Genomic DNA, 12,190 nt, shown 5'->3' on the forward strand with positions numbered 1-12,190 from the left:
GCCTCCATGTGATCAGTTGAATAACAGTAAGGTGAACCTCTCTTCTATTGTCACAGCCTTCAAATTAGTTAGTGATGTGATTCACCAAAGCATGATCAGAATCAATACTTTCTTTACCTCTACTGTTCTCCATCTCTTCAATCTTCTCCTCTCTGCATTCCCTTACCCGCCATCTTCCTCTCTCTCAACGTTCAATCGCCCTCTTTTCAATTTTCTCCTCTCTTTTTCTCCTCCACCTTGATTCTCCATCTTTCTCTCTTCTCTCTTGCCCAGTAAAGGGCCAGACTGTGACAGGAATTCTAATAACACAGCTCAGGTCTGCACCAACTGGCTCTTACACACAAACAAACACACACACGCACTGAACTCTTCACAATCCTCAAGAATGGCTGACATATTTCAGGTTTGTCTTGGCAGATATCGGTTATTTTTAGACGCTCCTGTGATCAACAGCAAAGTTTAGTCTTTGTGATTTAATGCAACAACTTTAAAAACATGCTGTTTCTTTTGTGTGTTCATTTTTCTTTAAGACACCGATGTGAGAAAGAGCTGGTTAGCCACTGTTCCACCAGTTTCTGTCGAAATACTGCAATAATTTACTGCTTGTTTTGTAAGATGAGTGTCTGCTGTAATGTGAGAAACCTTTTTTTTTTTATTTAAGAAAACAGTTATTCTGTGTACAATCAGGATTAGTATATGAGACTGTTAGCAGCTCTTTACTTGGGCAGAGTTCAGGGAGAAAAAATACAAGAATTACATAAGAACAGGAATGAGAATGATTCCCTGTTTTCTTTGGATCACATTCAGAGCGTACTCATCACACAGAGCTCTGTGGTCCAGATCTAAGACAGTAATGAGACAGACGACAAGTATCTATTTTTCTTTATCGTGCAAATATTTGCATCCTCATCTCCCCTTTCATAACTTCCCCCCTTCTCTTCGCTCTTTTCACTGTTCACACACAGCCTGCATATCGCTCGCTGGAAACAAATTAAAATAACCTAAACAAAATAATTTTTCAAAAGGAGCCAATATTCTGTATGCAAGTAAATAAACTCTTCACATTTAGTAGTCATTGAAAGTTGAAACAGCTTAAGTTTGTCTTTTGAATTAAGGAGGAATAATATGACCGTGATTGTTAAGTTGCCTTACTTGACATCACAGGAGCTAAAACTATTACGATTACGATTACATTGCAAGTAAAACATATACCATGTTTAACATCTGAGCCTGTTAACATGCACACCTTGCATCACCAGCAGTGTGTTATACAAAACACAAGGTGCAGTTGAAGCTCTTCATCTTAACCAGTTGTGACCTGATGCAACATGTGTGCTTTAAGTGGCACTCACATCACATCGACATTTTCAAGACATACCAACTGTCATATTGGTTTAGAAAAATATTGATAGACACAAGTTCAAAGGGAATAAAAAGAAAATGCTGAAGGTTCAACCCTTTCAAGTTTTTTATTTGATATTCCTTGTTTCTTCAGAAGATGAGAAACAAAAGGTTTTAGTGGACAGCTTTATGTTTTTCTAGAAAACCCTCAAGGTTTTAAAGAGCTTCTTTAAACAAAGGCTTAAACCACCTTAAGTTCACATTACCAGTTATACAGTGACGATAAATGGTCGAGTTTTAGGCTGAAGAGAAATGTAAAATGGATATAAGCCTATATAATGCACGGTGTTCGTGACTGGACAGAATAACAGAATTTTTACTTTCTTTATTTCTTTCTTTCTTGTGAAGGTGATTTGTCTTTCCTCTCTTTTGGTGTCTGCGTTTTTGTCTTCGGGGATGCAGTCGATAGAGGAACTCAATGCTCTGAGCAGGCGCTGCTGGCAGAGGATTTTGAATCAAAGGTTGTACGCAGATTGTTTGTGAAGGCCCTGGATGACACATCACATCCTCTCACCGCACCTTTGAATTCATATCCTCCAGAAAACAGTTTAAGAGAGATGGAAATATTCTTCTTTGGTTTAAATAGCTATGTAGCCACAAGGATGACCGAGAAATATTTAGTAGTTTAATCTAGCATGACGTTCTTTTTACATTCCTCTTGCTGTTTTATGTTTTTAATTAGGTTTTTAATTAAGTTCTAGATTTAGTTGCTCCAGAAAAAGAAAAAAGGATCTCTTTGACTAAGAAAACACCATGGAAAACTGAACAACTTCAACAACTAAAAAGAAAGTGTCGTAGAGCAGAGAGGGTGTATAGAAAAACAAAACTTAATGTACACTATGACATTTTCAAAAATTGCATAGAAGTGTACAATAAGACCATGCGAACACAGAGGCAGTTACATCTCTCAAAAATTATAGATGAGAATAGTAACAATCCAAAATTTTTATTTTTAACCATAGACCGCCTTTTAAATCCCACAACCACGAAAGATTGGCTATTAGAGGCATCGCCAAGCAAGTGTGAATTATTTGCACAATTTTTTAATGATAAAATCTATAATATTAGATCAAGTCTGATGAGCTCAAAACCTGAAACTCTAATAGTCCTTCAATCACAATCTGTAATGCAGGATTTTAGAAAGATCTCTCTCTCAGAACTGCGTAAAATAATAACTCAGCTAAGTTCTGCGACCTGTACTTTAGATCCAATACCAACCTCTTTCTTTAAAGAGATTCTAGAAAGTGTTATTCATAATGTTTTAGATATCATAAACTGTTCCTTAGATACAGGCACAGTACCAGATGCCCTCAAGGTTGCTGTAGTTAAACCCTTACTGAAAAAACACAACCTTGACTCATCAGTTTTAAATAATTTCAGACCCATCTCAAATTTACCATTCCTTAGTAAAATCCTAGAAAAAGTCGTGTTTGCACAAGTAAATGAATTTTTAAAAAATAATGAGGTGTTTGATAAATTCCAATCAGGTTTCAGATCAGGTCACAGCACTGAAACAGCTCTGGTCAGAATAGTAAATGATCTCAGAGTTAATGCGGATAGAAACCAGATATCTGTCCTCCTTCTCTTAGATCTCAGTGCAGCTTTTGACACGGTAGACCTCGACATTCTTATAGATCAACTTGAAAATTGGGTAGGCCTTTCGAGAACAGTCCTACAGTGGTTCAAATCGTATCTTAGAGGCAGAAAGTTCTTTATTAGTCTAGCTGAGCATAGATCCAATGTTTATGATATAAATTATGGTGTCCCTCAAGGTTCAGTACTGGGTCCTCTACTGTTCTCTCTTTATATGCTACCATTGGGACACATTATTAAAAAACATGGAGTCAGTTATCATAGCTATGCAGATGACACGCAACTCTATATCTCTGTTGAGCAAAATGATACAAGTGCTCTAGACAAACTAACATCCTACTTGAACAGCATCACTAACTGGATGAATAGAAACTTCCTAAAACTGAATGAAGAAAAAACAGAAATTCTTATAATTGGCAACCTAGCAGATAAATCAAAGGTTTTGAACCAACTTGGAAATGTGTCTAAGCAAGTGAAGGATGAAATTAGAAATCTGGGTGTAATTCTAGACTCCAAATTAACTTTTAAACCTCACATTGGAAATATTACAAGAACAGCATTCTATCACCTACGAAATATTACACGGGTTAGACCATTCCTCAAACAGAAGGATGCTGAGAAACTGATCCATGCTTTTGTTTTCTCAAGACTTGACTACTGTAATGCGCTATTTACTGGGCTCCCAAAATCTACGACTGACAGATTACAGCTTGTTCAGAATGCTGCTGCTAGAATCCTAACCCGCACTAAAAAGAGAGAACACATCACACCTGTTCTAGCTTCACTACACTGGCTCCCTGTGTCTTTTAGAATAGATTTTAAAATTCTCTTATTGGTTTTTAAATCTCTGAATAGATTAGCACCTCCGTACATTTCAGAACTACTCACGGAGTATGTTCCGGGTCGAGCTCTGAGATCATCAGGTGCTACTTTACTAAGTGTTCCTAGGATGAAATATAAAAAGACGGGTGAAGCTGCTTTCTGTTTTTATGCACCAAAAATCTGGAACTTTTTACCAGTGCACATTCGTCAGTCAACAGATATTACACACTTTAAAAAGCAGCTAAAAACACATCTATACAGCCTCGCCTTCCACTAGTTTTATAGATTTTATTATTATTATTATTATTACTATTTGTATATTGCATTTGATGTTTCTATATTTTATTGGTAAATTCATTTTTATTTTTTATTTTTAATGCTTTGTCTTTGGTTTGTGTCTGTTTCCTCCTCGCTCTGTCCCCCCCCCCGAGTGACATGTTCTATTGTGCTCTATTTTGCTGTTCTTGTGATTGTTTTACTTTATTGCTTTACTTTTTATATTGATCTTATTTGTTAAGCACTTTGAGCTACATTTCATGTATGAAAGGTGCTATATAAATAAATTTATTATTATTATTATTATTATTATTATTATTATTATTATTATTATTATTATTATTATTATTAATCATCACTCTGGTGCCACAGAGGTCTTACAGTTGTTATAGTCTGTTCTGCCAGTTCCATAATGTTTAAAGTGCTATCAGCTGTGGTTTGAGGTAGTTTTTTTTTCTAATGATGACATATACATTGAAGAAAATATGTCAGATTATTTAAGAATATTCGCTAAAATAATAAAAGTGGGCAGGGACCATCAGGAAATGATGGTGCTGATTTAAACTGCCCCTCTGGCTGAAGAATTTCTCAGAGCCTCGCAGCCTCAGTCAGACAGGGAGCAGACAAACGTTCAGACATACTTTCATCGTTGCTGGTTTTCTTCTTCCCACTTGTTAGCGCTTTCCATTGCTTCCATCTCATGCATGTCTGGTCTCTTTGCTTCACTTTTCCTTTGACATTTCATATCCTCATTCACTATTCCCTTTCCCCTTGCTCAACCTCTTTTGCTCCCATGCTGCATTTTTGGTGACTTTGAGAAGCTGCTTGTCTGTGCTGATGTGTTGGTACAACCGTTGATTGCATGTGAGGTACTGTATCTATATACTTAGGCCAACTCAGAGTTCAAAGGGTTGTCACCACAGATATGGTTTGCTTGCAGTCTTTTTGTTTGTCAGTGTTGAATAACAACTCCATATCTCCTTTCTTGCACAGAAGAAGGCAAGAATAGAGCAGGAAAAAATTCAAAAGGATGACAAGAGCTGGTTTCATATCTGCCTTATATGCACTCAACTTCCACCACAGTTCTGAAGTAACCCCGGGTGCGGTTGATGAAAATATGCCAGAATACTGTCTGCAACCACTGGGGAAAGAAATGGAGAGGATATGGAAATAGGAAGTGAGATTAGAGAGGAGAGAAATATGAGAAATGATGGAATTATAGGAAGTGAGGAAGATGAACAAAAGGATGCCACGCCAGTGTTTCTTCCTGAAGAGATTGAGGTGGAGACAAATCCACAGACAGGACATGAATGCTAAGAAATGTTACCTCTGAGTTAAATCACTGTTGGTAATCTCAGTCATTTCTGGATCAAGATCATTCTCTTTCTGTTTTTTTTTCACACAAATCTTTCTATTTATTTTTCTTTGTTTCGGTTTAATCTTTTATCTACGCTCAATAGTTTTTGACTCAAAGCTATTCTGTTTATGTTAAAGAGCGCATTATTGCTCATTTCAAGGTGTATTTCATTTATCTAAAAACACGTTATTTCTATCAATTTATATTATTTAAATGTTCAAATGGGTATTGTTTGTGTAACACTTTGTTTTAGCTCTTTTCTCTTTAAGGCTTTCCTCCTGGAAAGGTCCTTCTGCTCAGGTTGGTCAGCTGCCCTGGCAAAAACAAGATATCATTGATTACATACAATGCCCCCACTTTCTATTAGTTTGAGTGTAACCCCTTCAAACCATGACTGGTCAGTGTAATGGATCAAAATTGTCCAGGTGGCCGTTTATTCTTTGATTGAAGATGAGAAAGAGTCACAAAATAGTCATAAATTAAATAAACTGCAAATGTGTGATGTGGATTTGTAGATTTAAAAAAAACTTGAGGAGAAATAGACAACAAATAGATATGACTCAATTCTGCAGAAATGAACATATAAAACTACATTAATAGATTTGAGGATCATTAAAACAGTAACTGAGGAAAAAAGGAGTTTTATAATTAATTTATCTATTCTGTTATCGCTACAAGAGTCATGCTCAAGTTAACGTTTTAATTATCATACACCAATCAGCCATCATATTAAAGAAAAGATACTGTTTAATGTCCATTTCTTTTACAAATTGACTGAATTTCTTGAGGTCTTAATATCATGTCTGTAACATGTTTTGGTCAAAACAACTCAAAAAATAAAATCACCTTTTCCACTCATGAATTTATACATTTATACAGACAGGCCAGTTTTAATGTATAACCTTTGGACCATGTTATTACGGTATGAGAGAGCTTATATATAGATATATAATTACTTACATTTCTCTTATCTGCAGCTCGACTGTTGACATTTGGTACTGACCCCTTCTTTAGGCGCAGTCACACTGCAAGTGGCCCTGGCTGGTAAAACGCCTGATTGAATACCACACAGCTGGGTAAAACCCCAGTCAAAATTCACCTAATAGAATTTAAAACATTACACTGGGAAAAATTAAAGCATGCCAATGAGAAATCCAAATATATGCTCTGAAGCACAGAAAACTTCATACTTTGATATATACCCATTGAAACCACTGAGAGGTAAAATGAGTGACACTTTTGTGGCTGAGGCAGCCTCATCCAGCAGGACAGAAGTGGGTCTCCCAAAAACTCCTGAGGAGGTGTAGCCGTATCCACAAAGACCTCATCGCATAACCCACTGGGTTAAAAGGATCTTTTGCTAATGTATCAGTACCAGGTGCTCCAGGACACCCTCAGATGTTCTCTGTCCATGACCCGATCAGTCAGAGGCCTTTTGGAGAGGCGAGGAGCATCTCATTAAGTGGATGGTTATATGTTTTGGCTGATGCTAATGCAGAAGTGATGTTAGACTGGTAAACTATGATGGTGAACTCATACCATGTATACCATTTTATTGGTACTGTGAGCATAGTAGCATGTAGCACAACTAGCAAAGCTGCTAACATTGCATTAGATTCACAGTGTTCCTTAAGCTAAAGAACAAAAATCCATGTTTTTATGTTTTTTTTTTAAACAAGTTTTTTTTTTGTAGACCAAAAAATAATGAAGTAATTGTAACTATAAGTTACAGGTGATGAAATAAATTGAAATCATCTTCATTTGGAGCGCAACATAGAAGTATTTTTGATGTAATTTCATTCTTGACTTCACTTTTAATTTGATTAATTTTTTTTAGGTTTTCTGAGTGATTCTGGCTCATTATATCTGCTCGTGGCCTAATGTTGGTCAGGGAGACGTGTGAAAGGGAATATGAGTCATCTAATGCAGAGGAATCACAATTAGACTTCATGTCAAGAGAGACTCTAATCACATAAACAAGCACACAAACACACAAGTGAGCCCCTTAATGCTGAAACAATATTCCAACACATGAGGAATTTGATTTAGTAGAGAGAAAAGATTTTGCATTGTCTTATTCTGACAAGCTAACACCTAACAGCCTTTTTTTACACACAGCTCATGCACACTCTTCAAATATACTTATATTAATGCATAAACACACATGCACACATGCACACATACACAAACACACTCTCTCTGTGTATTTTAGTGGCAGGAAATAGAGACAAGACAGAGCTCTCAGCTCAGGCAAGAAAAAAAAAAAAGACTTTCACTGCTGGTTTCCATGGAAACTGTCTCCCTTTCACTTAAGGAGGAGGGCAGGCGGATGAGTTAGGCCAACATTTAAGGTGGCTCTAGGACACGGTGGAAGGGAATTTAAGGTGGTTTGAAGAATGAATCCATCTGGCTTTTCCACAGCGAGGATAAGAAGGGTTGTGTGAGGTTGTGGCTGTGCAGTGCAAGCGGTCTGAGCAAATGATAATGAAGATAATTGAGGCGTGCACCCCTTTCACCTTGGACTGCACAGTCAGCATGCTGAGTAGCCGGGACACTTAGTAACATATGCATGTGGATAATTGATATTAAGATTACAGATCTGTCCTGTCTGTACTACATTACCGGATGCAGATATAAGTGCAGCCCAGATGGTCCTTTAGTTCCTTTGAACATGTATTCAGAAGGAATACGGCATGTCAACTCAAAACATAAAGTTATTTATTTGCTGTATAAAAAAGCAGCACCTTGCGGTTTAGCCTGAGATTAGAACCAGCTTAAAAAGTTTTCTAGATGATACTTAAAATTGGCAAATGCGATCATAGTTTTCATTAAAAAAAGAAGCTAAGAAATTTCAGAATCATGTCAACACAAGCAGATTTTGTCTAAACTAGTCCTGTTTCTGATTTTTAACCCATTTAGATATGTCACAAAGAGTCATTTCAGACCTGGAATTATGTTGGAGTCCTTTCACGAAGACAGAATCCCATTTTTACTTGATAGAAACACAAATAATTGATATTTATAATATTTTTTTAAAACTGATTTACAAAGATATGGGTGGATTTAATTAATTTTACAACAAGAGCCAAAGGTTTGAACTCCATATGACTAGTTTCTTTGGAGGCTGAGAAATATTGAATTTTGTGTTTTCCGGACTGTCCTCCGGTTTTAGGGGCTGTTTTCAAACACTGCTCAAGTTTTATAAGTTTTAAAAGCCTTATGTCTGAACCAGTTAATTAATTTCTGTCATCAAAAAAGAAAATAAATCAGCTCATATATTTGATATAAACTTGCTGTTTTTCAGTGCTAGAAATAGATTTTGGTTGGAAAAAAGCTTGAATCCAAAGTCTAGCAAGTGTGGCCACTGTTTAAAGGGCTGACCTGAGACGTCCTGTGCAAGATCACGAGCCACAGATCATAAGGGTTGTACTTCGAAGCAAGTTCAACACAACCAAGCTTTCTTTGTGTCAAAAACCTGAATTGGAGATAATGAATACTGCAGTGATGCCTGACAAGAAGAGAAGTTTGTACGAATGGAGAAATGAGAAGAATATGAAATTATTACAGAAACACGTAGCAATATTGTGGAAACTAAGACAAGAGAGGATGACAAACGGAAAATTCTTAGCTGCGTAAAGTAAGTTAAGTGAGGTAGTACTTCTCCTGTTTATATCTTGCTTTTAAACTTTTAATGGTGTACTCATGACACTCCCAGAACAAGAGGAAATGATCTAAGACTGTCTTATCTAATTATCTGAAACTAAATCAAAGTAAAATAAATTTGATTGTTATATTACTAATATATATTGTAGGCTAACACATTTTCTAACCAGTGTCAGACCCAATATTGTCTAAGAACAGACTTGTAAGAAAATTCAGACTGAATCCATGGTTTCCTTGGTAACCTGACACACAGCCCGCAGTGTGTTTTACAGTAATTGCAAAGCCTCTGGTGGCATAACATACAGATCGACAGGTTTCAGATAGGACGTATTCCCTCAGCAGAGAATCATTACAGATTCCTGATTAAACTCAGAGTTTAGGTCAAAAGGACAGACTCTTAGTTAAGTGGATTAAATGCTGAAAATGTGTAATTTTATCATGGTTCAATTTGACGATGGAAATGCCAATATATGACAGTTAAATTACCGCTTTACTCTCAGTTATTTAACAGTTCTACTTCTATTCAATGTGCTATAATGGATTTTAATATCAGGCATCAGATTGACAGCTATTAAATGTTGTTTCAATTTTGCAATCTAGGATTTTATCAGGAAAAGATTCAGTGAAAGAGTAGTGCATCGATTTACAGATGGTTTAACTGAAACACAACATAAACTGTGTGGATGTGTTCAGCCTAAGTTGCCATGGTGATGGAGTCAGGTCAAAGGAGAGCCACCTTTGTGACACTGACAACTCTGACTTTCAGCTCAATAAAGCTCACAAAGTCATTAATCTCGCTTCATAATACACCCTTCAGAAACATTACATTACAACTCCAGCTTCCAACACCACACACCTTACAATAGAAATGTAACAGCCAGCACTTCCGCACACACACCATATTCCCACTTTGTCTCGCTCACTTCCCCAGCGCTGCTTCTTTCGCCAATTCTTGTCTGCCTTTATGTATTTAAGTGCATTTGTGTGAGTGTAACTGTGTTTCAGTAATAAGGGTCAAACTGTGTCTTTGATGACTCATTGTTATTGTGTTTGTCCTCTTTTCAATCTGTATGGCACATCAGATTTGATTTATTGTTTGTCCATCTACAGCTATAGTCATTTATTTCAGGAATTAGACTGTTAAATGCAAGACACGGGGATGAATTGATTTGCCGGTATGAGGAAAGAGATCTGAGCCACATGAACACTTGCTGATGAATGCTAATCAGAAACACTTCATTTCTGATATATTTCAAAGTGGGCGTAAAACAGCTTGTGCAGATGCAATGAGCTGTTGGTGTGTGTGTGTATATTCCAACGTGTTACGAGTGTAAAGTCAATCCTCTTGTGATGGACTACATTTAGGTGGGGATACCTTTGAGTAGGTTGAGTGCTACAACCAAAACCAAAACATCCTGACTGTTGAAACTAGCAGGAGGGCTCTATACAACGCTGTGTTTATTTTGCATTTGTGCAGGTCACTTGAAATTTTTAAGTGAATCAAGAGTACAGGACAGAAAATTCAGACATTTTAGCTGTGGCTTTACCAGTTTCCTTTACAATGAAATGAGGAGAAATAGATCCACAAAGGGATGGATGGAGTGAGGAGGAAACAGACCAGAAGTGGGAGAGGAGGAGACAATTAACACAGCTGTCATGGAAGCCATCCAAGGTAAAAAAAATTTTTAAAAAAGTGGGTGTGTAAACGACAGAGACCAACAAGAAGTAGTATGATGAAGGAATTTGGCCTTCAAGGATTTGTATCCAATCTAAAATGAGGACAAAAAAAGAAAGAGAAAGCAGAATTTTCTATTCCTCCTTTCCTCTTTAGTATCGATGTCTTTGCTGTGTTTGTGTCTACATGAAGAAGTTGCAGATCGAAGTGTTGTCTGTCCATTAAAAGAACGCTTTGGGAGCTTCTGGCTGCGAGCCCTGAGATTCATGTTGTCTCCCATCAGTGGTTCAATTTAGCATCTACCTTCCATCTTCTGCTCTCAGCATAAACTGACTTTATTTCCTTTGTCTGGGTTCTTCTTCCTGTCAGAGCTGCCCTATGGCTGGGAGAAGATAGATGATCCCATTTACGGCAGCTACTACGTGGAGTAAGTTTACCTTTTTGATTTTGTATCTGCTCTGTGGTGAAACCCGAAAAACATGTAAATAATGTGTGTGTGCTCATAGGAGAAAGAGAGGAAATCATGACAACAAAACTTTTTTTTTCTTATGACCAACCTAAAACTTTTTAGTAATAGAAGAAAAGACATCTTGGAAGTCATTATTAGAAACTCTTTTTAAGTCTCATTAAGTATTCAACTTCAAATTGACTTTAAGTTGCTGTGCTTGACTTTTTTCTTAGTATTACAGCTGATGTCATTGGGACTAGCACCAAATTTACCTGCCTCACATTTCCATATTTTCCATGCAAAACGTAGGAAAGGTTGTAAAATATAATGAACTGCAAAATCTAGAGCAAGAAAACAGTATGTGCAGTTACATCTAACCCAGTCAGAGTCCGCTACAACTTTAAAATCCTGCTGTTACGTTAAAGCTGCTTTCAGGTTTAACAGGAAAATAATCAAAGCTTTAGGTTCTTTGCCATAATTTGTATTGTTCTACTGTATTTCTAGTCACATTAATCGAAGGACTCAGTTCGAGAATCCAGTCCTGGAAGCTAAGAGACGCCAGGAGCAACAAAGACAGATGCAGAGCCAGGGACTCTCTGCTCTGCCTTTACCCACAATATACAGAGGTATGGTTCTCTGCTCTGTGCTGTATGAAAATGTGTTTTATATTTCAGATAACCACAGTTGACCAAAGTGTTGTACAAGCTGAACAAATAACTTGAAAATAAAACTGTAAAGCAAAGGAATGACTACAATTTAAAAAAACAAGGCAAATGAAAAAGTTATTTACGCCATAAAAACCAGGTGTAAAAGCCGGTGAGAAAAGCAGAGTTTTAAAATGATGGAGAGTCTGAGCCGCTCTTTCATGAAAAGGCAGGCTGTTCCAAAGTCGAGGAGCCACAAACAAAAAAAGCTTCATCACCTCTGCCATTTGGCCTGGATCTAGGAGCAGCTG

General features: G+C 37.0%; 1 protein-coding gene across 5 annotated transcripts in view; it reads left to right on the forward strand.

Annotated features, from left to right (window-relative positions):
* magi2b (membrane associated guanylate kinase, WW and PDZ domain containing 2b) overlaps positions 1-12,190 on the forward strand; it is a 90,443-nt gene that overhangs the window by 53,998 nt on the left and 24,255 nt on the right. For all 5 annotated transcript variants that reach the window (XM_075469628.1, XM_075469626.1, XM_075469627.1 and 2 more), the window contains exons 7-8: positions 11,157-11,214; positions 11,740-11,861. In XM_075469628.1, the coding sequence (XP_075325743.1) occupies positions 11,157-11,214; positions 11,740-11,861 (180 nt within the window). The remainder of the gene's footprint in view (positions 1-11,156; positions 11,215-11,739; positions 11,862-12,190) is intronic.

This window comes from Odontesthes bonariensis, chromosome 7 (assembly GCF_027942865.1).
Source record: "Odontesthes bonariensis isolate fOdoBon6 chromosome 7, fOdoBon6.hap1, whole genome shotgun sequence".
In the NCBI taxonomy this organism is placed as follows: domain Eukaryota; kingdom Metazoa; phylum Chordata; class Actinopteri; order Atheriniformes; family Atherinopsidae; genus Odontesthes; species Odontesthes bonariensis.